Below are 27,459 nucleotides of genomic sequence, written 5' to 3'. Positions count from 1 at the left end.
CAGCAGTCCTCTGTTGTAGCCAAACCGAAACCACCTCCACACACATGCTGGAGGGCCTCGGAAAATGGAAAATTACAAGTGGAATGGACTTGGCTGGTAGTTTTTCGCTTCTTCTCATTCTCTTTTTATTTGCTCACAAATTTCATTTGCTACAGCATAGAATTTCGATAGCAACAAAAGGAAACACCACCCTGCTTCTTATGAAAAAGCTGATAAATATTCATTTGCCAGGCAACGTGATGCCCCATGAATTATACATGAACACGTGCTTGGGTGGGCAAACTGTCAGCCTCTGTGTGCAAAGCAGTTGAGACCTCAGGATTGAAGAAGACAGGTTTGACAGCTGGGAGAGGTCAATATTGTCCTCAGACGCTAGATGGCAGCAGAGAGAATTCATTGTCAGGGTGTGAAAGGGGCCCTGATGAGGTCCCCTGTGTACCGGATACGTGGTACCCCACCAGGACTCTTTCCCAATAATGCACACTCGTTTGGTGGGCACCTGCTAGATACTTTGTGTTCCTCGAACAAAAATAGCACGTGCCTTTTACCACATATGCACAAACTCTCATCGCAAAATTGGCACGATGTGAAAAATTTCAGATGCTTCACCTGAAATAGACCTCAAAAGATAAAGTCTTCCCATTCTGGGAATTATCCCCATTTTATAGCAGAGGCAACTGAGGCCATCATCGCCCAGCCAGGTACTGGTGGAGCTGGGATTTGAACTTGGGATCTCAGATTCTGCACGCAGGGCTTTTTTTTTTTTTTTTTTACTATTGTGGGACAGTACACACAGCATCAAATTTATTATCTTAACCATTTTTAAATGTAGTGTTCAGTGGGATTGAGCATTCATTATGTTGTGCAACCATCACCACCATCCGTATCCAGCACCTCCGTCATCTCCTAAAACTGAAACTCTGCCCCCATTAAACACGGACTCCCCATTCTCCCCTCTCCTCCAGCCCCTGGCAACCACCATTCCACTTTCTGTCTCTGTGAAGTGGATGGCTTTACCTCATATAAGTAGAATCACATAGTACTTGTCCTTTTGTGTCTGGCTGATTGCACTTAGCAGAATTCCTCAATATTCATCCACAGCCTAGCATGTGTCAGAACCTCCTTCCTTTTAAGGATAAGTGGTATTCCATTGTGTGTATATACACAGCATTTTGCTTATCCGTCCGTCAATGGACACTTGAGTTGCTTCCGCCTTTTGGCTGTTGTGGAAAATGCTGCTATGTACATGCATGTACAGCTAGCTCTTTGAGACCCTGCTTTCATTTCTTTTGGGGTATATACCCAGATGTGGGATTGCTGGATCATATGGTAATCCCGTGTTTAATTTTTTTTGAGAAAATGCCACACTGTTCTCCACAGTGGCTGCACCATTTTATATTCCAACCAACAGTGCACATGGGTTCCAATTTCTCCACAACCTTGCCAACACTGGTCATTTTCTGTTGTTTTTGTTTTTGTTTTGATGGGAGCCATCTGAAGGGGTGTGAAGTGGCATCCCACTGTGGTTTTGATTTGCATTTCCTTGAAGATCCGTGATGTTGAGCATCTTTTCGTGTTCACATAAGACTTTTGAATGGGAGCCCTTTGAGGATAGACAGGGAGACTGGTGAATTTCTGTACAAAATGTGCCATCCATGATATGTTAATTTAAAATCATTATCCATGATTCCGTTCAGCTTTCACCCAGTGTCTGCTTTGCATCAGGCCTTGTGCTGGGTGCCAGAGATACAGGGATGGACAAAACATGATCTCACTGGGTGAGGGAAAGACTAATGCTCTTTCCATGCAGAGGGATGGCTTTGGAACACCCCAGGGAATGCCCCTAAAATGTTTGATGTTTGCAGTCGAGGTGAGGCTGAGGCATTTAGGGAAAACTCATCAGAGGAGGTGATGATTGAGTTGAGCCCTATGGGACAATTTGGAGGAATTAGGTAAGGGAAAGAGTGAAGGGCAACCCATACGGTGTATAGCATATGCAAAGGTCCAGTGGCAAGGTTGCATGGCTAGTTTAGTGTGGCTGGAGCACAAAGGATGCCATGCGTCAAGAATAGGGACTGAGGGTGTTGTCAGGGGCTGGGCCATGGGTCCTTGTTGGCAGGACAAGAGAGTCTGGGCTTTATCAGTTGATCAGTGATGGTCAACTGAGAAGTTATTGCCAGGGGCATGGCCTAGAAACCTGACCTTCATTTTTGAACTGGCTTAAGCAAAATCATGAAGGAAGTCCAGTCCACTCTGTCCTTCCATGGTCCTGTCTAGGGAGCAGTATCCTCACCCTGATCTCCAGCTGTTCAAGATGCCCCCGTCCCATCTAGATACCCAGGCACATGCTCGGTTCTCCAGAATGACCCTGTCCCCCGCTCTGATCCCCTTGGGTCCCATTCCTCTCTCCCAGGTTATCCTGTCTAGCTAAGATTATGCATCCACCTGCACTGAAGCCCACCCAGAATGACCACAAATGGTGGACTCTCAGGCAGGTCATTCGAGGGGTTCTGTCAGCTCACCCTGGCCATGTCCCAGATTCTGGTCTCTTCGATCTCTCTGCTGTTCAGGCAGGACTTGCCAAGTCTCCCCGATCGATGTGAGGAAACCCTAAGGCCTGCCCTCTTCTCCTCAGAGAGCCTAAGTGTTGATTGATTTTAGCCAACAAAATCTGTCCCAGCAGACTTGATCTGAAGAACACAATTAAGGGATGTCAATCCGTCTTCTCGAAGGCAGACCCTTGTGGACACCCCCAGTTTCCTCTGAATTTGTCTGAGGCCCTTTCTGCTAGGGAGGGGCCCCTAGGAGCCCAAGGCTGGGGGGGAGCTGTCCACTGTACAGTGCTGAACCATTATTCAGGGGTTATCCCTTGGCCTTAGCCCCTTCAATGTATTCACCGTTCTTTTCTTGCTCACCTTACTGACTTCCTCCAGCTGGGGTTTACTGTTTTAATAATTGTACACATTTTCCATTCAGAGTTTTTTTTTTAAGATTTTGTTTATTTTGTTGAGAGAGAGAGTGAAAGAGAGAGAAGCAGGGAGCCCAATGTGGGACTTGATCCCGAGACTCCGGGATTGTGACCTGAGCCAAAGGCAGACGCTCAACCACCTGAGCTACCCAGGTGCCCCTCCATTCAGTGTTAACCAACCCAATTTGTGTGTGTGTGTGTGTGTGTGTGTGTGTGTGTGTGTTCATACAGCATTTTATATACAGTTCTGAGCATATGGAGTTAAATAACAGAGACATAGTCCCACCTTTATGGGTTGATTTGATCAGTGCCCCAGTGGTTGAAAGCATGTGGTTTAGAATCAGACAGACTTGTATTCAAATCCTCATTTCTGCCATCTCTCCATTAATCCACACCCCTTGATATCTGATAGCTGCATGAACACAGGCAACACTCATAGGGCATAGCAAAGTGCCTGGCACCTAGCAGATATACAACAGATGGCAGCCACTGGGCCATGGTGGCCATTGGGTCATGGTGTGGGTTTCAGGAAAGAGGTGCTGTTCTCACAGCAGCCAAATGGCTCCCTGAATGAGCATTCCATTCCACAGACACGGAATCTTCACACCACACTACATGCTGAGGAGTGATTTGGGGGAAGAATTCCCTTCCATGGCTCTCCATTATTCCTGGAGTCTCTCATTGCCTGTCTGGCATGTTCAGCTTAATGTGAGATGTCAGATCACATGCTTATTGGGTGCATCCTTGTCGAACATCAGAGGGAACACTCTTTGCAAAGTTCTAGGACACAAAGGGCCTCTGTAAGTGGAGGCATGAGCTGGTCTTCTCCCAGGTGATTCAACAACTCGTAATTTGAGCCTGGGAGGGTGGAGGTAAAGGGTGTGTCATCACTCTACAGAGCCCAAGAGGGCCTGATAATCTCCGAACCTCTATCAGTTATTAGGACTTACTGACACGTAGCATGAGCCAGGCACGAGAGTGAGCACTCTGTGCATTATGATAGCTGCTTGGTGGTCTGTGTTAAGCCCCACATCGAAGCCCACAAAGGGTTTCTACTGACTGATTTTTTGTTTTGTTTTCTTGAGAGTGTAGGTCACCACTTTCCAGTTTCTTTGTATGTCTTGTATATTTCGGTTTTTTTGGCTGAAAACTGGACATTTTAGATAATAAATAATAGCATTTCCAGATTCTGATCTTTCCCCAATTATTTAGTAATATATGTGGACCAGATTTATGGAGTCTCATACCCCATGGTATGAGGTTACTGATGTCTCTGTTTGGGTTTTTCATTCCTGTTTTTATTATAAATCCTGGATTCTCAGGGCCTGCCCCTTTGTCAACAGAGCTTAGCACAGGTTGTAATCAAACACCGTGAATCTGCGAGCCTTTGTAATCAAACACCGTGATTCAGTGGAGCTACGTGTGGGTTGGGCACTGTAGTCAGTGTTCGGACACTCACTGTTGTGCCACAGATTTGACTCTCTGGCCCTTTCACAGATTTTCTGTCTGTGTACATGGCCTTATGTTTAGATGGGGATGTGTAGATAGCTGGGGGCTCTCTCAGTCTCTCCTGGGCCTGCGTGTAACCTCGAGCCTGTGTGCAGCCCCCAGATGACCAGGCATATGTGGGGGCTTGTCAAGGCCCACAGGGCTGTCCATTCCCTATGTCCCTTCATCAAGTTTCAGGCTAGTCAATATCTATTGCTTGCCCCAGTCCATATAAAAATCTTATGCTAGCTGTGCTATTGACCTTTTCCATTTCTTTTAAAATATTTTTTTTAAAGATTTTATTTATTTATTTGAGAGAGAGAATGAGAAAGAGAGAGCACGAGAGGGGGGAGGGTCAGAGGGAGAAACAGACTCCCCGCTGAGCAGGGAGCCCGATGCGGGACTCGATCCCGGGACTCCAGGATCATGACCTGAGCCGAAGGCAGTCGCTTAACCAACTGAGCCACCCAGGCGCCCTGACCTTCTCCATTTCTTTGCTGCCAAGATCACTACTGTTTTTGACAATGATCCTGGGTGTGGAATTTTCCTGTACTTCGCTCCGTCTAAGTGAGCCCCCCTCCCAGCAATACCACTGGTTTTTACAGCTTGCCTCTCCCTGTAGGATTATCACAGTGCCAGAGATTGGTGGGGGACTGGAACAGCCCTGGTCAAGATGGTTGCAATCTCCCACTGTTCTTACCTGAGATTCAGTAGTTTTTTTGTTTTGTTTTGTTTTGTTAGCAAATGCTTCTCCATTTGTTGTATCCCCTTGCTCAATTTCCAGAGTATTGAACTTGTTGCTTTCAAAAATTGTATCCATTCTTATCACTGCTTTTTTGGGAGGAGCAGAGGATTTCTCAAGCTCCTTCCTCCACCATTCTGTAAGTCTCACTCTCACATGTTACCTCTGTGACCTCATTAAAGCTCCACTCCATCCTTGGAGAATGGACATGATTACCCCATCTTGTAGCATAGGACATGGGGGATCAGAGAGGAGGTGTGGCGTGCTCAGGATCACACAGCCAATGAGTAGTGGAACTGGACAGGATCCCAGCATCAGAAGGCAGAGAACAAGCTCAAGAATCTGATTCCCTGGGGTTGGCTCTCCCTCCACCATTTCCTAGCACGTGATTTCATTACACCGGCCTTCACTTTCTTTGTAAAACAGGCATCAAGTTGTACCTGTTGCAGAGGTTTGAAAATAAAATGAGTTATGTGGCAAGTACAGAGAGCCATGCTCAGACTCAAAAGCACAAGAGCAAACTGTTTTCTTGGAGCAAAATGGCCATTGTTTTATTCCATATTCCATGTGGGGAGGGATAAACCTCAAATATCTGGATAATTAGGGTGGAATAGCTGATTCCTTAAAGATGCGGAACAGGGAAGAAATCTGTTACAGTAATCCCAATTCTTGCCTGTCTTCCATCAACTGGCTGCTGGACAGTGATTGACATTGTGTAGAAAAAAATCTGATCACTGGTTAATTGACCTAAACAAGTGCCAATTTCATATGGTTCAATCTAAGAGTAATATTTGTTATGATAATAAGAGCAATCAAGTGCAACATTGCTTACAAAGACCTTTACACATATTCTCCGTTCATCATGCCAATACCGGTATGGTCGACGTAGGGCACATTAGCGACATTTTGCAGGCGAGGAAAGTGAGGGCAAGAAGCATAGTTCAATGCCTACAGCCACCCGTTGGCTCTATCCTTTGGGACGTAAGCTTTCTTGTCTGTAAAATGAGATCAACAGGACAGAATGTCTTTGTTAGGCTTGATCTTGGCTACACAGACGTCTATAGGGCTCTAAGAAAGTGGGGAGATGGGAAAGAATCCTCAGATATCGGGTGTTTGGGGGTGTACTCGAGAAAAGGAGGCTCAGTTTATGTTCTGTAGCACCTCTACCAAGTTTTGACCAAGGCTAAACCAGTAGGACTCATTCAAGGACTTTAGTAGGACTAACTCCTCATGTCTATTGAGCGCTTACTATATGGCAGGTGCAGCATGGTGTCTTCTGCAAGAACAACCACAGAATCTTCCAGAATAGATGCTGTTATTGCTCCCTCATGTTTCTGAAGAGGAGCCCAGAGCTCAGAGTAAAGGGCTTGTCCATGGTCACGCAGTTATGAGTGGTAAAACCAGGCAGGATCTCAGCCCAGGTGGATCTACCTTCTCCAAATCCTGATTTTTCCCCCCCAAACATCTACTCTGGGTGTTAACACCAAGGTCGACTTAGAAAAATTTCGTTGGCTGTAGGTTTCATTTATTTTTCATCCATCCGTCTTATTTGCAGCCAATTTTTATTTTGTTTTGCTCTTGTACAGAGAGAAAAGATGCTGTGTTTTGGGTATATTGGTTTTTATGCATTCTGCTGCCTACAACTCCCTGGGAACATTTTTGGCTAAAATGTAATAAAACCACTGAGTTTGGGGGAGGGACATTATGGAATGTTCTTCCAGGAGGTCAGAGGAGGAAAATTGCTCCTAGATGAAAGTCTTGGACCAGACTTTTAAAAAGCATTTTTTTTTTAAAGTATCTTAGGAAATTTCCTGTGGTGCCGATGACCCATGGAACTGAAACTTATCTAGTAAATTACACCAGACCTGAAATACCTTTTGTTTGTTGCCTGTGGCAATTACTTTTCTGACAGTTTATTCCAAAAATAGACTGTGATTTTCAGTGAATGGAAGGTCCATGAGGGTTGGTGTGGAGGTGGAGTGGGAGGCGAATCACAGGCACCAGGGAAGCAGGTGTTACCTGTATTTTCCTGAGGGTACACATCTCCGGCAGGGCTGTTTCAGAGCCCGCAGACCTTGATGAGAAAGGAAAATCCCATGACATGGCTGTGATTTGGCCAAGGCTGCGTTCAGGAAATGTCTTTGAGTGAATTTAGGTCTCCCGCCTGGGTCTGCCCTTCTCCTTCCGCCCCACTCCCCACACTTCCACCTACTTTGGATCGCTTGTTCGTTTGTTCGCTCTGTCATCGTATTTATTGAGCTCCTACTGTGTGCCTAGAACAGTACCAGGTGCAGCAGAGGAAGTAAGAAATGAAGCAAACACCGGCTCCCCCCGCCTATACTCTGGGTCGGGCACACACGCCATTTTTTCAGGAAATATTTGTGAAGGTGAGGTCGTCTCTGGCAGGTACAATGGGGGAAGGACAGAGTGAAGGGGAGGCTGTCACAGCAAACTTCAGGGACACAGCAGGTGACATTCCTAGTGGCCTTGGGGCCTCTGGAGGTATCCTGGGCACTCGAGGTGGTTAAATCATAGATGGTGCAGTGTGACCCAACAGCCCTCGATTCTAATCTGGCTCTGCCCCCATGTGACTTATAACCTTGGAGAAATGCCTTCATTTGTTGTTGTTATGGTTGTTTTAATTGTGGTGAAATATACATAACATAAAATTTATCACTTTAACTATTTTTTAAAATATTTTATTTATTTATTTGAGGGAGAGAGAGAACATGAGTTGGGAGGACAGGCAGAGGGAGAGGGAGAAGCAGGCTCCCTGCTGAGCAGGGAGCTGGACCTGGGGTTCCATCCAAGGACCCTGGGATCATGACCTGAGCCGAAGGCAGACGCTTAACCAACAGAGCCACCCAGGCTCCCCTATCATTTTAACAAATCTTAAGTGTGCAGTTCAGCAGCCTTAAGCATATTCGTACTGCCCTGCAACCATCACCACCATCCATCTCCAGAACACTTCATCTTGCAAAACTGGAACTCTGTCCCCATTAAACACTAACTCCCCCTTCCCCCTCCCCAGCCCCTGGCACCCACCATTCTACTCTCTGTCTCCATGAGTTTGCTTAGTCTAAGTACCTCATATAAGGATTTGTCTTTGTGTGACTGGTTTATTTCACTTAGCATCGGGTTCATCCATGTTGTAGCATGGCTCAGAATTTCCTTCCCTTTATTTTTTTTAAAGCTTTTATTTATTTATTTATTTATATTTTAGAGATCGTGCAAGTGGGGGGTGGGAGGGAGGTGCAGAGGGAGAGAATTCCAAGCAGACTCCCCACTGAGCACAGAGCCCCATGTGGGGCTCAATCTCACGACCCTGAGATCATGACCTGAGCCGAAATCAAAAGTCAGATGCTTAACCGACTGCGCCACCCGGGCGCCCCAATTTCCTTCACTTTTAAAACTGATTAATATCCTCTTGGGTGTATATCTTATGTTTTATGTATCTGTTCATCTGTGGACGGACCCTGGGTTGCTTCCACCTCTCGGCTGTTGTGAATAACCCTGCTATGAACGTGGGCATCCCACTATCTGTTCAAGTCCCTGCTTTCACTTCGTTTGGGTATACACCCAAAAGGAGAATTGCAGGATCCTACGGTAATCCTATGTTTAATTTTTAAAGGAACTGCCATACTGTTTTCCATAGCAGACACATCCTTCATTGACTTTTGCATCTTTGGGTTTTTATTTTTTCCTCTATAAATGGGCGTGGTGGTGTGAGGACCCACCTCCGGTTGCCATGGTGATATAAGGAGATGTGTCTGTGAGGGTCCCAGCAGAGTGGATGGCACACAGGAGGTGCTCAGTACATGCTCATCTTCTGCACTTGCCCGGGTGAGGTGGGGCTCTGTTGCTCAGACTCTCAGACACATGGAGTCATCCTCTCTTTCCCGATGCCTCAGCCAGCCAGCCAGCCTGACCTCCCATGGGGGACTGTCTCATTCTGTCTCTCTTTAACTCTCCTCTTCTCCCCAGGCTGTGGAGGAGCTCCTGCAGACCCTGGATCTGGAGAAGAAGGCAGTGGTCGTTGGGCACAGCCAAGTGAGTAGAGTTTCTTTCTCAGGTCACTCCATTCATCCCATCGAGGACCCAGATGAGCCCCGATTCTTGTCCTTCTCCATCGTCCGCTGGCTCTGTGGGCCTCCTTTTCAGCACACTGAAGACAGGGCTGGTGATTTTCTGCCCTGCCTATCTGACAAGGCCAGGAGTATAACATGTTAAAATATGGGAGGAAATAACATTGGGAAATATCATTTGTTAGAGATTCGTTACCCTCCCAGGGACCAAAGCAGTCTGGAATCATTAACATCTTGCACCTCAGTATGACTTTCTGAGCCTCGGGAAGAGCTGCCTTAGAACCCGAGAAGAAACACTCATCTTCGCTCAGAGCCTTGTAACTTTTACTTTGCAACCAACACTAACCCAACTATAGTCCTGGCTGATTAGCAGCAGTAAGTGAAAGGTTAGGGCTCCACGAGAAGGCATGTGATTTTAATATTGAGAGAAAGAGCTTTTCCCAAACTGGTGTTGAGCCAAAAGCCTTTCCCATAATATTTCAACATTTAGAGAAGAATTTCACAGAGTCCTGACATGCCCATATATCCTCTCAGTTTTCAAGAAGGAAAATATTGAATTTAGGGCTTCCCAAACTCTTTGACCATGGGATTTCCACCCTTTTGTCTTTGTGGAAGACCTCTTACCATCTCCCAGAACTAGTGTTCCATGGGTTCTAGTTTGGGAAGTAGGGTACGGAGATGGTAAACTCAAGGGTCATGTGGGTCAAAGTTCAGAAGTAGAAACTGGAGAGAGAATAAACCAAAGGAAAAATTGCTCCATTCCCTTCCCCACTCATCTGCTGATTGACTAACACCAACCCATAAACCTTTGTTGATCACCTCCACCTCCAGCCGTCATGCGAGGTGCTGGGGGAGGGGCCCTGGTCTCCAGAAGCCCACCATGGTGGCATCTCTGGCCATTAGTCATTCTTGGAACCCTGAGTAGCCTGTCCCATCAAACCCGCTTCCTTAGAGAGCTCACAGTCTTTCATACAGTCCCTGCCCCATAGACACACAAGCCTCTCCCCACAGGCCTCTTGCTCTTGGTAAAATGTGTGGCGGGAGCTGTACTTTACTGTGGCCTCAACCTGATTTATCCAGCTAGGAGTTGGCAGCGACTGGACCTTTGCAGACCTTTCCAGTAGAGGGAACAAACCTGTAGGTCCCTGGGCTACCGCCCGTGGCCAGGAGCTATGCCAGGCCCTTCACGTATTGTTCCTCGTTTCCCTCGAAACTTCTTGTGAGATAATTAGCAAATCCCTTCTTTACTGTGCCTCTGGGAAGTAAGCCCCTTTTCAAGGCCTTCCAGTTACCTAGGAGTACAGTTATAGCTCCCGTGAAAACCAGTATCGCGTGGAATCCCAGGGTCTTTTCAACACATTGTGAGTTCTGCTATTTATTAGTAGAAATGTATCACATAGTCTTTACCTGTACACAGGTCTTTATGGCCCAGATTCAGAGCGCTTGCTCTTCAGCTCCAAGAATGTCATCCCTGTGGACCAGCAGTTCTCAAAATACGGTCTCTGGACCAGCCGCCACAGTAGCATCCCCTGAGAGCTTGCTAGAAACATCAACGCTCAGGTGCCCCCACCCCAGACCTAGTGAATCGGAAACTCCGGGGGGGCAGGACCCAGAAGTCTGGGTTGTAACAAGTCCTCTAGGGGATCCCAGCACATGTTCAAGTTTGAGAACCACTGGTCTGGATAATTACTCAGTTTTTTTTTTTTTCATGAATATAAAAATCAGTCTCTATCATCCCAGCGGCTTTTGTAGAGCAGGGAAGAAAACAGAGGAGGAGAAGTCTTCATACACATTTTCACACGGCGAGGGCAAGAAATCTAGAAGCCAAAACATCCCAATAACAACAACAACAAAAAAAGCCATTGTTCTCGAGTAATACTTGGTATTCATTAAGAAACAATCAAGAGCAAATTAAAGTCAACATATCCTTTGGAAGCCAGGCTAGCCTGTGATCTTTCAGGGGAGATGAAAGTCTTAGGCATGGCAGGATCAGACACTTCATAGGTGGGAAGGTCCTGAAGAGGAGGAAAGGACAGGTAGATCTGGTCCATACCCCGGCTCTGCTGCTTCCTAACTGTGAATCCTGAGTGAGTCAGTGGTCCTCTCTGAACCTCTGTCCCCTCATCTGTAAAACAGAGCCACTGCTTCCTACCCCCCAAATGAGCTGTGGAAATCAGGCGATTGTCATTTACTGGTGGAATGCATTTGTCAGTGGGGCGAGACGTTTATCAAATAGGCTAACATTGTCGTGTTTGAAGAATGAATCTCCTCTAATCTGGAAAATGACTAGGACAGGAGCTAATTCCTTAGCAGTCCCAGATATGGGAGCTGTTGTCTTATCAGATTTTTTTAAACCGTGACCTTCAGCATTTTTAGAGGAAAAACAGCTTGCATGAACAGTGGCCCCCACAGATTCCTTAAAGGTGGGGCTGTTGGGATATTGCACTCTGCTTGGGTCCGATAAGCCACTGGACCCACGAAAAGCTAATAATTTAGATGTTTCTTTGTGATTCTCAGCCCCTGGGGACTTATCAAGGCCTGTGCTGAGGGCCATGACATTTATGGTAAAGGTGGAAAGCCACGTGCCGTTGGCTCTGTGGTTGGCAAGATGTTCTTTAAAAGGAAAAAAAAAAAATCAAGATAAGATTCTGCACAGCCGATGACTTATTCCCGCTCTGTGTATGGTCGTTTCCAATTATCTTTTTAATGAAAGCTTCATACTTAATCAATAGTGGCTTTGGCAGCACCCGCCACCTTTTGTAATATACGAACTAGAGCTGTCATCATTTTGATCATTGATTTTTTTTTTTTAATAGCAGCTTTTGGGACTCGCTAGCTTGTGAAATTAATACAGTCATTATTGAGGCAATCTGATAGGTAATGAGTCAATCGTGTCTTTATTTCAATGAGGCTAATTGCCTTGGTGGCTCTGGCTGATAGGAAGTGTTCCGTAAGGCCAGAGAAGGTTGCAAAACAGAGTTCGTACCGATTGGGCGTGCAAATTCTCATTGTCCCGTCGCTGTGGGTTCACTGTGGGATAGGCGGGGTGGTCTCCATTACAGCAAATAAGTTTAAAGGAATGGCCAATTGATGGAGACCCTTTATTCTACCTGGGATCAAACTGCAATTCAACCCCAAACTTCAAACGTTGGTATCGTAGTGAAGGAGAAAATGAAGCTTCATGTTGACAATGAGAATGGGGTGCTGGTGGAGACCTTGGCTTTGGGGCTCGTCAGCCACGTGAACTGGAATCAGTTACATAAAATCTCCCTGGGCCAAGAAATTTCTCATAAGGTTGCTCTTTATTAAAATGGGACATAGGAGAAAGAGCTTTGAAAAACCTAGATGCCATGCAAATGTTAATTACATTCAGTGGTAACTGTAGTCGGGCCTGGAGTCAGGCGGAGGGAGATAGTCCTGATGTCACCACTTGCTGGTGGAGGGTCATGGGGGGGATGCCATTTTTAGCCTTAGTTTCTCCTTCCATAAAATGGGGGGATTGCCATAACTACCATATAGGATGATGCACGTGAAGTACTTTCCCTGCATATATCAAGGATTTGGGGTTCTGATCCACAACATTGATGGATAATGTGCCTGATTGCTTGATAATATCACTGATTAAGATTATTGGCACTGATTAAGATAATGTCACTGATGGATCCAGGGCCCCTGGAGACATTGAACATCTTTGGGGGTGATAAGCCACATTTGGCAAAGAAACATGCTGGGCTGGTCATAGAAATTAGCAGCAGATGGGCATCTGGGAAGTGACCCATGGTCCTGTCACTGACTCAGCTCCCCAGCCATTAGGGCGTCTTTGCTTTGCCTCTGGGAGCTGAGGCTGACTGGCTACCCTACCACGGCTGGCCGGAGCCGGCCTGGCCCCAAAGCATCAGGTTCTCTGAAAATCCTTGTGTGCCCTGCAGTCAACGGGAGATGGCCCTGCGGGGTGCCAAGGAGGCATCGATCACTTTGCTGAAGAGGGGCCTCCATCCATTATTGATGAGCAGAGGCCTGGGAATCGCGGGCCGCCCACTGTTTTTCCGTTAGATGCCTGAGCACCTTCTGTGGGTGGCACCAGCCCGGCTCCCCCTCTCCTGGCCAAGGAGGGCTGCCCTCACTCCCCCACAGCATTCTCTGCTCCTCCTTATAGGGCAGGACTGAGTATTTCCAGGGTACTGCTTCTCTCAGGTGGCCGGCGGCCCTTACCAGAAAGAATGCACATTCCCGGGCTTGACCCTAAACCCGTGCATTCCACCTTTCCTGGGGCGAAGCCTGGGAATCTGTGTTTCCCACGCTCTCCTGGCCATTGTGGTGCACAGAGCTATTTAGGCGAGGGCCCTCCTAGCTGTGGTTTTTCAAGCGAATGTGTGCCTGGGTCCCCTGCGGATCATGTTAAAATGTTGCTCTGATTCAGCAGGCTTGGGGTGGGGTCCCAGATTCTGCATTTCTAACAAGCTCCCCGGTGGTGACAATACCACTCATGGGGGCCACATTCTGAGCATCCAGGGGCTAGAAGAAGGGAAAGAGGAACCATCAAGGGGCAAGATGCTTTGATCATTTAGACCCTCCATCTAAATGCACCTGCCAACAGATATCTCGGGTGGAGGCAAGAGAATTGGCTTCTCAGTGGCAACCGTCTTGCACTCCAGATTCAGCCCAATAGGAGTCACCTGCCACCTTCTCTCCTTCCAGGTTTTCCTCAAGGCAGGCGTGGTCTCTAGGCTTGAGAGGCAGCGGGAGAAGCTGACGTCTCACAGGATACTTTTATTCCAGGCGGCTTGTAAGGGCTTTCTGTCTCGGCAGGAATTCAAGAAGCTGAAGGTATGGCAGCCACCGTGCCTCGTCAGCCCTGCAGAGGTGCGAGGTCCTGGCAAAGCAGCATCTGAGCTGATCTGGGGGTTGTGATCGCGCGCGCGTGCGCGTGCATGTCTCACACTCATGCTCGTGCAGGAAACCCTGCGGGATATTAACATCCGGTGGGTCTGGGGTGAGCACAGGGCTCTGCAGGTCTCCCATGATGGTACCACTCCTGCTGGCCTGTGGGCTCGCCCTGAGTGGCAGGACTTTAAAAAGTGACACTTTGCAAGATGTTAAGATTGTTTCTAGGACATCGACATCAAATTACCAACGATGTCAGACTTGATCTAGATTATCATGGGGTGGTCCAAGCCCCGCTGGGTCGGTTACGGTTTTCACCTGTCCCATCGCTGGAGAACTTGGCTTTCATGGGTCAGCAGGCAGGGCGTGACAGGACCTGGCCACTGAGGCTTTAGGGACCAAAGGGCCAGTTGGGAGTCTGCAGTCCTGAGCCACCCTGGGCCACTATCGTTGGAGACCTTGGGAGACTGAATTTCCTCTCTGTAGCTTGGGCAATGGAGAAAAGGCAGCACAGCTCTGGAGATGCACAAGGACTATGCTTGACTCTCGCGTCCGGTGCTTAGTAGCTGGGTCAAGGTGAAATGGGGTCCTGGGCGCTTAGCATGGCACGTGCCATCGGGCAGCTGTTCTATAAACACTAGCTGCTCCTCCCTTAGTATCCTCATTATTAAGTACCACAGCTAGCACGCAGTCTCATTACATGCGCCTCGAGTTCATGTAAATCTGTAAATTCAAGTATACACACTTGGCAAAAGCAGGCAAAGGCAAGAACATTAATAATTAAAATTTTGTGGGCAACTCCACTGGCCCGCTGCTCTCCAGCAGCTTATGCCCTTGGAATGACTTAGAGTAGAGGTTAATGAACACCCCGGATTCTGTCTGCACCCAGGCTGCAGGGGTGCAAAATCCCAACCCCACCATCAAGCAGTGGTGTGGTGCTGAGCACATGACTGGGCTGCTCCGTGCCTCAGTTTCCCCACCTGTAAAATGGAAATGAGAGTAACGCCTACATTCCCGGGGCTGCAGCGAGGACTGAGCTAAGTCTGGAAGGTGCCCAGTGCCCTGCCTGGCCTGCAGGGAGAACCGTACCAGTTGGACAAGCATTGGCTTTTGTGATGGTGATGACGGGGATGGATCTCCTGGCTTGGTAGTCAGCATGTTTCCCGCCTGAGACCAGGTGTGGCTGGTGGTCCTCCAGGGGTGGTCCCCAGGCCAACAGCATCTGCGTCAACGAGGCACCTGTCAACCATGTAAATTCTCGGGCCCTGCCCTGATTTACCGAATCAGACCCTGTAGGGGTGGAGCCCAGCATCTGTGCTTTAACTAGCTCTCCTGGTGCTCGTGATGCACTCTCAGGTTTGAGAAGCATGGAATTCATGTTTACATTCACTTAAATTGATACCTAGCCCCTAAATATCAACTTGTGACATAATCATGGCCATTGTGTCTTCCGGGCAATTTCGGGGTTGTTCAAGGATTTGCCTTTCACAGTGGCTTTTGAATCTAAGCCCCGCACAAGATGTGACCCTGTTGTATCATATTTTCGACTCCTATTCCTCTTCTTTCTGGGTCATGCAAGATTGAATTGGAGCATAATGTCTGATGCCCAGAGCCCGACTCGATGAAAAGAGGCTTTCAAAAACATTTTTTAGGGTGCCTGGGTGGCTCAGATGGTTAAGCGTCTGCCTTCGGCTCAGGTCATGATCTCAGGGTCCTGGGATCGAGTCCTGCATCGGGCTCCTGGCTCCTTGGGAGCCTGCTTCTCCCTCTGCCTCTCTCTCTTTCTCTCTGTCTCTCATGAATAAATAAATAAAATCTTAAAAAAAAATTTTTTTTTTAAATTTAACATTTTTTATTTATTTACTTTTTTTTTTGAGTAGAGTTGATACCCAATGTTACATTAGTTTCAGGCATACAACATAGTGATTGAAGTCTATACGTTACGCTGGGCTCACGGTGCAGTTACTGCTTGTCACTATACAGTGCTATTACGAAACCATTGAAAAGAAGTTTTAAAAAAAATAGATTATTTATTTATTTATTTTTGTGAGAGAGAGAGGGAGGGAGCATGCACATGCACAAGCAGGGGGATGGGCAGAGGGAGACACATACTGCCCCCCAGCTGAGCAGGGAGCCCAGTGCAGGGCTCCATCCCAGGACCTGGGGACCACGACCCAAGCCGAAGGCAGACGCCTAACCAACTGAGCCACCCAGGCCCCCGAAAAGAAGCTTTTTTAATTTTTAAGTTAGCCAATCTCTTCCATTAGCTATGAACCCACTTTTTCCATCCCTTTGCCACCACCTCCTTGCTCTCTTTCCTTCACCTTCCCTGGGTTGGGAAGGGCCCCTCGAGTTCCTGGTCTCTTTTCCCTGCAGATTCGCCGCCTGGCTGCTCAGTGCATCCAGAAGAACATGGCTGTGTTCCTGGCAGTCAAGCACTGGTCGTGGTGGCAGCTCCTCGGTTCCCTCCGGCCCCTGCTGAGCGCCACCATCGGGGACGAGCAGCTCCGTGCCAAGGAGGTCAGTACAGGTGACAGGAAGGGTGTGGGGTGGCCGCTACCTCTTCACATCCCATGTTAGTGCTTACATCCAGACTCAGTGCCCCCACCCTGTAGATTCTTGATCCAGAAATGCTCTGCCCAGCCGCCCCCTTCCAGATATCCCTCTGCTCCCATCCACACAGACACAGACCACCCTCCCTCCTGTGTCCTGCTACACGTTCGGTTTGTGGCTGCTAGGCACATACCCCATTACTCCCGAGGGGCACACGAACACTTACAGTCCATCCCAGAGAGACTCAAGTGGTGGAATCTTTGAGTCCTTGATCTCTTTGCCTCTCAGAGAACACTCTTGCTTTGCTTTTACCCTGGTAGCGCCCACCTTTTACAAGTAACCATTTTGATTGGTTTCTGTTTTACCTTTGCTGTTGTTTATTCTTGCAAAATTAGCCAATTCACACATGCACACAGAGGTCCTTTCTCTCCCACACCAAAGGTAGCATACTGTTTATATTCCTCTGACACTGGTGTTTTGCACTTAGAAATGTATTTTGAGAGTCATGCCATGTCCAGTTTCACAGAAGTCTTCCCGGTTCTCTCCCCACAACAGCCCAGTGCTCCTTTCTGTGTGCATTCTGTAGTTCATCCCAGAGTCTGCTGTGGGTGGGCATTTGGGCTCCTCCTGATGGTGGTACTATGAGCATAACGCTGAGCCACGGGCAGGATGGTGGTCTCGGGGAGGATGAAGGGCCAAGCACACCCATCTCGCTCAGACATCTCCAGTCAAGCAGTGGACTCATTCTGAGGAATTGCATTCGGCCCCTAGACTTGGATGTTGATATTTAGAAATGGGGAAAGAAAAAAACCCCTTGTAGGAATTTAGCATTTGGGCATCATTACAGATGGGTTGGCAGAATCATTCACTCTATTCCCCAGGCACTCTTACCCCACATGGAACCTCTGCCTCTGGGTCAGGCTTCTGTTAAGGTGTTTGCTTTTGTAGGAGGAGCTTACAATGCTGAGACAGAAGCTAGAAAAATCGGAGAAGTCACGGAATGAACTCCGGCAGAATGCAGACCTGCTAGAGAGCAAGGTACTCCATCCCTCCTGTGTGGGGTCCCTGTGGGGGGTGAGGTCTGTTGATGGGGGAGGTGATGATGCACCTGACACTGTGCTAAGTGCTTTACAAGCCTCCTCAAAATAACCCTGTGGGGGTATGCTGTCCTTGTCCCCATTTTGCAGAGGAGGAGACTGAGGCTCTGAGATATTAGGTCTCTTCCCAAGGTCACACAACTAGCATGTGTAGCACTGAGATTCAAACCCATATCATTTGACTCCAAAAGGAAGAATTTCTAACATAAGTCACAAAAGTACAAATCACGAGGAAAAAATTGACAAATGTGACTATATTAAAGTAATCAACTTCTGTTTATCAAAGCATAAAATGAAGAGACACCACATACTGGGCCATGAAATTTGCAACACATATAACTGGCAAAGAGTATTTGGACATGTAAAGAAAAACCCTCCAGTAGGAAAAAAATGGGCAAAAAGAGGAATCGGCAAGTCCCAAGAGGGGAATTCTTGTTTCAAGAGTTCCAATGTCCAGGAATTCAAATGGCCAGGAGACTCATGAAAAGATGCTCAAATTAACTAGCAATCAGGAAATGCAAATTAACACCACAATAGGTACTGTTTCGCACCTTGAATTGGCAAGATCCAAGTCTGAGGTAGCCATGTGTTGGCAAGGATGTATAGCAGCAGGAATTCATATGCTGTTGTGGGGATGTAAATTGATCTCTTCACTCTTGAGCAACTTAACCGTGTCTCTGAAAGTTGATCCTGTCCATACACTGTGCTCCAGCAATTCCATTTTGGGTATATATGCTAGAGAATCTGTCTCACTTACATAAGAAAAGGTGAGAAGAAGTATAGAGGAGTGGCCTTCAAATTCATGTTGAAAAAAATGTAAATACTCACATGGGAGTCTATCAATAAGAGAATGGATGAACACATTTTGTTAGATTAAAAATCGAGTTGCCAAAAGTAAAAATGAATACAGAGGCAGGAAAACTATGGCCCACAGGCCGAACCCCATTGACCACCTATTTTGTTTTTTGTAAATAAAGTTTTATTGGCACACAGCCATGCCTGTTTATTCATATATGTAGTTCCTGGTAGTTTTCATGCTACCCTGGCAGAGCTGAGTAGTTGTCACAGAGACTCTATGATCTACAAAGACTAAAAATATTTACTGTCTGGCTCTTTATAGAAAACATGTCCTGGCTCTTTAACTAGAGATACATGAATCTACATGGATTGCCCTCGAAAACGTAACACTGAAGAAAAATGATTTAAGTTACGAAAGAATCCTTACAATATGATATTGGATATATTACCTTTTAAGTATGCAGGACAGTACTGTCTATGGAGTGAGGCATCTGCTGTGTGGTTATGGTGTGAAGATATTTCATGGCAATCATAACACCAAATTCGGGGTGGTGGTCCCCTCTGGGGGATGGAAAGGACACGTGATTGGAGATTATATCGGGGGGTGAGAGTATGACCACTTTGCTAATTCTGTCCTTAGTTGGGTATTGAGTTCACAAGCTGGGGATGAGGACGGAAGCCAGACGGTCCCTGCCCCCAAGGGAACTACTGCAAATTCCAGATTCCTAAACAAATTCATAGAGTATAACATGGTCAGGGAACTGTGGGTAGATCAAGGAAGAGCTGTTCACAGAAACTTGCTGTTCCCCCTAGTTTTTCAGGGCTGGGACTCTAGTAAGTCACTCACGTAGGGCATGAAATTTAAAGGGGTGCCAAAAACTCAGCAAGATAAATCATATTTCAATGCAGGATCTTTTAAAATGTAAATCGATGCAAAAAAAAAAATCCATGATGAGCCAAATATCAAAATTTCAAATAAATGCAGGACTGGTGGGCCAAGATTAAGGTGAGGCAAGTAAGGCAATCGGCACAGTGGGATCCTGTCTTTATTTAAAGTTTTGATGTTTTATTCATCGTGGATTTTTGGCATTAATTTTGACTTTCTTAAATATTTCATTAGAATGTTATCTATCTTGGTTTCTGAGTTTCTTGGCACTCCCTGAAATTTTGCGCCCAGGATGAGTGCTGTGCCCATCTCATCCTTAGTCCCAGCTGTCATTCAGAGCCCTGGGTAGCTCACAGGGTCCTGCTGAAGCTCAAAGGAAGCCCAGTTATTCACCCAGTCAATAAATACAGATGAGCACCTCCCATGTACCAGGCATTCAGCTGGCCACCTCGAATCCAGCTAGGGAGAAGGCAAAATCCCTGTCCTCACAGGTCCCCAGGCCAATCAAGGGAGACAGACCACAAGTAAATAAACAAGCAAACTACTTTTGGATGGTCAAGTGCTATAGATATTAAGCAGAGGGAGGTGACAGTTGGGGGCGGGGGGCCATTTTTTGCCTAAGTGGTCCAGGAAGGCTTCCATGAATTGAGATGTTTGTCTAGTGGTGAATCATTTGGCGTCGCCATCTATGTGCAGATCTGGGGAAAAAGAGTAGAAGTGGCAAGTGCAAAGGTCCTGAGGCAACATGGGATAATATTTGTCAGTTTAGAGCAAAACTGGAGCTTTCCACACCTGTGAGCTCATGGTGCTATTATTACCAGTAGTATTGCTTGGTTTTATATGAGGATATTGGTGGCTATAATTGAGTTCATGATCAAGCCAACAGAACAAATTCTCCTTCCTCTGTTGACAGCCCAAGCTGAGCCTGGTTGGCTCATGTGGGGACATGGAATGAAGTTTGGGGTGGGGGCTATCTCTTTTCCACCCCTTCTCATTCCCCTTATAGTTGTGTCCACTCTCCCCACCAGAGGTTCTCTGTCCAACTCCCATGGACAAGGAAGAGGCAGTGACTCCTGGAAGGGACAGTCACAGCACATAGAGTTAGGTGAGGCTGGGCGGAAAGGCTTCACCATGGGTCTATGCCCTCTTGGGGAAAATACTATAAAGAGGAGAGGAAATAACACTCAAGTACCGCCCCCCCCCATCCCCCAGTCTCATTCAAGTCTCTAGAGAGCATGCAGCCTGACCTGTCTTGCAGGACATAGCAATGGTAGAGCAATAGAAGCGAGAAATCAGAGAGCTGTGCGTGGGTTGGGAATATCGGTGACTTCCCTGTAGAAACTCCTTCCCACTGAGCTGACATTTGATACAGTAATTCATCACCAACTGTCAAGTCAGACTTGGGGACTTGGGGTGCCTCAGCTGCCAGGGGAGACTGGAGAGAGTAATGAGGTGAACATCATTAGCATCTAACGCTACAGCTTACACAGCACTGGGAGAAGGAAGGGAGGGGGCCGGGCTTCTGAGACCTAAACCAAGCATTCAAAGTGTCAGCACCCACAGAATATTCTACTCAGGTTCTTTGTCTCTCTGTATTATACATGGTTATGAAAAGACGTATGGGGCCTGGTAAAAATAAGATAAAATTTAAAAAGCTAAGAAAGTCAGAGCAATGGAAAATAAGAGTTGAAGAGCATATCAGACCAGAGGAAGACTTAGGAAATAGAAATTTACCGTGAGCCTTAGACTCACTCTCACTTCACAGACTTTGCATGGGCTGTGCCTGCCACCGTTCTCACCTGGTTAATGCCTGGTCATCCCTTTTCACCCAGTTTAGGTGGTACTTCTTCCAAGAAGCCTCTGTTAACAGTTTGTAACCCTTAGCTTTGTTAAGGATGGGTCGGGCCCATCCTTGTGCTTCCTGTCACTGGGCCTGTGCTTCCTTGTGCTTCCTGTCACTGCACTGATGGGTGTGTCCTAACCCCGCCCTGGTGTGCCTGTGTCCCAGCTAGAGGGCGAGGCCCTAAGGGCAGGGGTGTGTCTTTGCTCATCACAGTGGCCCAGCCCCTGGCACAGAAAAGGCACCGGATGGGTGAATGGAGCCATGAGAGGTAAACTGAAATGTTGACACTGAGCTTCCTAGCAACCAAAGCAAAGAGGGAAGCAAAATATTCCAAAGACATGTTGTCCCCAGGTTAAACACACTCACGCATGCACATGCACGCACACACACACACACACACACACACCTGTTGCTTGAGATAATACTAATTTTCCCTGGTATTGAGATATTAGAGAAGTTTCTTCTAGGAGTCCACATGAAAAGGGGCACTAAGTAACCTGGCAAAGTACAACCTCAGTAATGTGTGTATAGTAAATAGAAGAGGGGATCTATAGGAATGCTTTTGCAGACATCGTCTTGAACTGCAAGGCAAGGGCATGATATCAATTCCCTAAAAAATTCAACTAGTAGTCAAAGCAGAGCTTTATTCAGGAATCACATTTAGGTGGACTGAGTGTTATGGTTTCTTCTTCCTTCTACCCGGGTTCTCTCCCCACCCCTTTTTCTTCCTTCTTTTTAAACTTTATATTAAGGTCCAACATACAAAAAAGTGCACACCTCGTAAGTATACAGCTCAAGGAATTTTCACAAATTGAACACACCAAAGCAATCAACACCCATATGGAGACACAGAACATTCCCAGCTCCTTCCAAAGCCCCCCTTTTGGCCCTTTCAGCCACTACCCTCCAAGGATAACCACAAAACAGACTTCTAGCAATATAGATTAGGTATTTTTTTTTCTTATTTTTGAACTTTTCCTAGATGCAGTCAAATGTGTGTACCTATTTGTGTGGTTTCTTTCATGTGACATTGTTTGTGACAATCATCCATGATGTGGGTGGTTGTGGCTTGTTCATTGTCAACTGCTGTATAGTATGCCATCATGTATATGGAGCACTATTGATCCATTCTACTCTAAATGAACATTTGGTTGTTTCTGGCTTTGAACTGTCATGAATAAGCCTGCTGTGAACATCCTTCCACGTGTGTTTTGGTGCACATACCATACACTTTCTATTAGGAATGCACTCGAGGTGGCTGGGTGATGGACACTGGGGAGGGTATGTGCTATGGTGAGCGCTGAGAATTGTATAAGACTGATGAATCACAGACCTGTACCCCTGAAACAAATAATATATGTTAACTAAAAAAAAGGAATGCGGGCGCCTGGGTGGCTCAGACGGTTAAGCGTCTGCCTTCAGCTCAGGTCATGATCCCGGAGTCCTGGGATTGAGTCCCGCATCGGGCTCCCTGCTCCTTGGGAGCCTGCTTCTCCCTCTGCTTCTCCCTCTCTCTCTCTCTCTCTGTCTCTCATGAATAAATAAATAAAATCTAAAAAAAAAAAAAAAAAAAAAAGGAATGCACTCAGAATGGAATTGCTAGGTTTTAAGTTCTTTCTATATTGGGTTTTAATTGACACAAACACTTCACTCAACTTTATGTATCCATTGACCCTCCCACAGCAGTGGGTGAGCATTCCAGTTGCTCCACACCCTTACCAGCATGTGGTATTGTCCTTTCCATTTAACGATTTTGTTGGCTGTGCAGTAATCCCACATGGTGATTTTAATTTGAGCCTTTTCACATGTGTTTGGCTATTTGTTATCCTCTTTGGTCAAAGAGGTCTTTCAAGCCTTTTGGCCATTTTCTACTGCTTTTCTTATTGATCTGTAACAACTCTTTATATACTGTGGATATAAGTTCAGTTGTTGGGTATATGTGCCACAGATCTCTTCCTCTCCTCTGTGGCTTGCCCTTTTGGATGCAGTAATTGGAAGATTTATTTTTTGAAGTCCTGAGTCTCTTCAGACCTGCCAGAGCACTAAGAAGAGGTCAAAGGACTCCAGAACTCCCAAACCTATATCAATGGCAATAGATAGACTTCTTTGGTTTCATTCTGTATTTTACTGATTCCCAGATGCACACTATTTCCCACCTGTCTGCATCTCTGTAATTGTGATGCATCTTGACAATCACTGGCATCTTACACTAAAAATTAGTAGCACTTTCTTTTCTTATGTTCCATAATGGATCATCTTATCATCAGAGGCTGCTGAGATTTGGTGAAATGTAGCAACCTGGGGCCCAAGTAAGATTTTATTTGAAGAAAGGTCTTTAATTCTTTCCCCTCCACCAAAAAAGCTACTTTGATTTTTCTTTTTTTTTTTTTCTTTTTACCAGTTGCTTTTATACGTTATAGAGCATCCGAATCACCTGGAGGGAGCCATATACCATGTAGCTTCCCCAACCCATCTCCTGAGGATTTGACCCAGGAGGGAATCTTGGGGGAGGGGCAACCTTCACTGCTTCTTTTTAACAAGCCCGGAGGTGAACCTGATGCAGAGTAATGCCACGTAAGAGCAGTGGTTCTTTTTTTGTTGTTGTTGTTTTTATTTTTTTTATTCTTATGTTAATCCCCATACATTACATCATTAGTTTTAGATGAAGTGTTCCATAATTCATTGTTTGTGCATAACACCCAGTGCTCCATGCAGAACGTGCCCTCCTCAATACCCACCACCAGGCTAACCCATCCTCCCACCCCCCTCCCCTCTAGAACCCTCAGTTTGTTTTTCAGAGTCCATCGTCTCTCATGGTTCGTCTACCCCTCCGATTTCCCCCGTTTCATTCTTCCCTTCCCGCTACCACCTTCTTCTTTTTTTTTTCTTAACATATATTGCATTATTTGTTTCAGAGGTACAGATCTGAGATTCAACAGTCTTGCACAATTCACAGAGCTTACCAGAGCACATACCCTCCCCAGTGTCTATCACCCAGTCACCCCATCCCTCCCACCCCACCCCCCACTCCAGCAACCCTCAGTTTGTTTCCTGCAATTAAGAATTCCTCATATCAGTGAGATCATATGATACATGTCTTTCTCTGTTTGACTTATTTCACTCAACATAATATCCTCCAGTTCCATCCACGTCGTTGCAAATGGCAAGATCTCATTCCTTTTGATGGCTGCATAATATTCCATTGTATATATATACCACCTCTTCTTTAGCCATTCATCTGTTGATGGACATCTTGGCTCTTTCCACAGTTTGGCTATTGTGGACATTGCTGCTATAAACATCGGGGTGCACGTACCCCTTCGGATCCCTACTTTTGTCTCTTTGGGGTAAATACCCAGTAGTGCAATTGCTGGATCATATGGTAGCTCTATTTTCAACTTTTTGAGGAACCTCCATACAGTTTTCCAGAGTGGCTGCACCAGCTTGCATTCCCACCAACAGTGTAGGAGGGTTCCCCTTTCTCCACATCCCCGCCAACATCTGTCATTTCCTGACTTGTTAATTTTAGCCATTCTGACTGGTGTGAGGTGGTATCTCATTGAGGTTTTGATTTGGATTTCCCTGATGCCGAGCGATATTGAGAATTTTTTCATGTGTCTGTTGGCCATTTGGATGTCTTCTTTGGAAAAATGTCTGTTCATGTCTTCTGCCCATTTCTTGATTGGATTCTTTGTTCTTTGGGTGTTGAGTTTGATGAGTTCTTTACAGATTTTGGATACTAGTCCTTTATCTGATATGTCATTTGCAAATATCTTCTCCCATTCTGTCGGTTGTCTTTTGGTTTTGTTGACTGTTTCCTTTGCTTTGCAAAAGCTTTTTATCTTGATGAAGTCCCAATAGTTCATTTTTGCCCTTGCTTCCCTTGCCTTTGGCGATGTTTCTAGGAAGAAGTTGCTTCGGCTGAGGTCAAAGAGGTTGCTGCCTGTGTTCTCCTTTAGGATTTTGATGGACTCCTGTCTCACATTGAGGTCTTTCAACCATTTGGAGTCTATTTTTGTGTGTGGTGTAAGGAAATGGTCCAGTTTCATTCTTCTGCATGTGGCTATCCAATTTTCCCAACACCATTTGTTGAAGAGATTGTCTTTGTTCCATTGGACATTCTTTCCTGCTTTGTCAGAGATGAGTTGACCATAGAGTTGAGGGTCCATTCTGTTCCATTGATCTATGTGTCTGTTTTTGTGCCAGTACCATGCTGTCTTGATGATGACAGCTTTGTAATAGAGCTGGAAGTCCGGAATTGTGATGCCGCCGGCTTTGCTTTTCTTTTTCAACATTCCTCTGGCTATGCGGGGTCTTTTCTGGTTCCATACAAATTTTAGGATTATTTGTTCCATTTCTTTGAAAAAAGTGGATGGTATTTTGATGGGGATTGCATTGAATGTGTAGATTGCTCTAGGTAGCATTGATATCTTCACAATATTTGTTCTTCCAATCCATGAGCATGGAATGTTTTTCCATTTCTTTGTGTCTTCCTCAATTTCTTTCATGAGTATTTTATAGTTTTCTGAGTACAGATCCTTTGCCTCTTTGGTTAGATTTATTCCTAGGTATCTTATGGTTTTGGGTGCAATTGTAAATGGGATCGACTCCTTAATTTCTCTTTCTTCTGTCTTGTTGTTGGTGTATAGGAATGCCACTGACTTCTGTGCATTGATTTTATATCCTGCCACTTTACTGAATTCCTGTATGAGTTCTAGCAGTTTGGGGTGGAGTCTTTTGGGTTTTCCACATAAAGTATCATATCATCTGCAAAGAGTGAGAGTTTGACTTCTTCTTTGCCAATTTGGATGCCTTTAATTTCTTTTTGTTGTCTGATTGCTGTGGCTAGGACTTCCAATACTATGTTGAATAGCAGTGGTGATAGTGGACATCCCTGCCGCGTTCCTGACCTTAGGGGGAAAGCTCTCAGTTTTTCCCCATTGAGAATGATATTCGCTGTAGGTTTTTCATAGATGGCTTTTATGATATTGAGGTATGTACCCTCTATCCCTATACTCTGAAGAGTTTTGATCAAGAAAGGATGCTGTACTTTGTCAAAAGCTTTTTCTGCATCTATTGAGAGGATCATATGATTCTTGTTCTTTCTTTTGTTAATGTATTGTATCACATTGATTGATTTGCGGATGTTGAACCAACCTTGCAGCCCAGGGATAAATCCCACTTGGTCATGGTGAATAATCCTTTTAATGTACTGTTGGATCCTATTGGCTAGTATTTTGGTGAGAATTTTTGCATCCATGTTCATCAGCGATATTGGTCTGTAATTCTCCTTTTTGATGGGGTCTTTGTCTGGTTTTGGGATCAAGGTAATGCTGGCCTCATAAAATGAGTTTGGAAGTTTTCCTTCCATTTCTATTTTTTGGAACAGTTTCAGAAGAATAGGTATTAATTCTTCTTGAAATGTTTGGTAGAATTCCCCTGGGAAGCCATCTGGCCCTGGGCTTTTGTTTTTTGGGAGATTTTTGATGACTGCTTCAATTTCCTTAGTGGTTATAGGTCTGTTCAGGTTTTCTATTTCATCCTGGTTCAGTTTTGGTAGTTGATACATCTCTAGGAATGCATCCATTTCTTCCAGGTTATCTAATTTGCTGGCATAGAGTTGCTCATAATATGTTCTTATAATTGTTTGTATTTCTTTGGTGTTGGTTGTGATCTCTCCTCTTTCATTCATGATTTTGTTGATTTGGGTCGTTTCTCTTCTCTTTTTGATAAGTCTGGCCAGGGGTTTATCAATCTTGTTAATTCTTTCAAAGAACCAGCTCCTAGTTTCGTTGATCTGTTCTACTGTTCTTTTAGTTTCTATTTCATTGATTTCTGCTCTGATCTTTATTATTTCTCTTCTCCTGCTGGGTTTAGGCTTTATTTGCTGTTCTTTCTCCAGCTCCTTTAGGTGGAGGGTTAGGTTGTGTACTTGAGACCTTTCTTGTTTCTTGAGAAAGGCTTGTATTGCTATATACTTTCCTCTTAGGACTGCCTTTGCTGCATCCCAAAGATTTTGAATAGTTGTGTTTTCATTTTCATTGGTTTCCATGTATTTTTTTAATTCTTCTTTAATTTCCTGGTTGACCCATTCATTCTTCAGTAGGATGCTCTT

The 27,459-nt window shown here is 45.7% G+C and overlaps 1 protein-coding gene across 1 annotated transcript in view; it reads left to right on the top strand.

The window, feature by feature from the left end:
- The window catches only part of MYO18B (myosin XVIIIB), a 239,894-nt gene that overhangs the window by 84,238 nt on the left and 128,197 nt on the right, over nt 1–27,459 (top strand). Inside the window, exons 21-24 of the mRNA XM_021703505.2 lie at nt 9,183–9,248; nt 13,982–14,110; nt 16,544–16,687; nt 17,669–17,758. Coding sequence (XP_021559180.2) covers nt 9,183–9,248; nt 13,982–14,110; nt 16,544–16,687; nt 17,669–17,758 — 429 coding nt within the window. The remainder of the gene's footprint in view (nt 1–9,182; nt 9,249–13,981; nt 14,111–16,543; nt 16,688–17,668; nt 17,759–27,459) is intronic.

This window comes from Neomonachus schauinslandi, chromosome 14, assembly GCF_002201575.2.
Source record: "Neomonachus schauinslandi chromosome 14, ASM220157v2, whole genome shotgun sequence".
Taxonomy (NCBI): domain Eukaryota; kingdom Metazoa; phylum Chordata; class Mammalia; order Carnivora; family Phocidae; genus Neomonachus; species Neomonachus schauinslandi.
The sequence above is the reverse complement of the archived record's forward strand: the minus strand, read 5'-3'. Positions and strand labels throughout refer to the sequence as shown.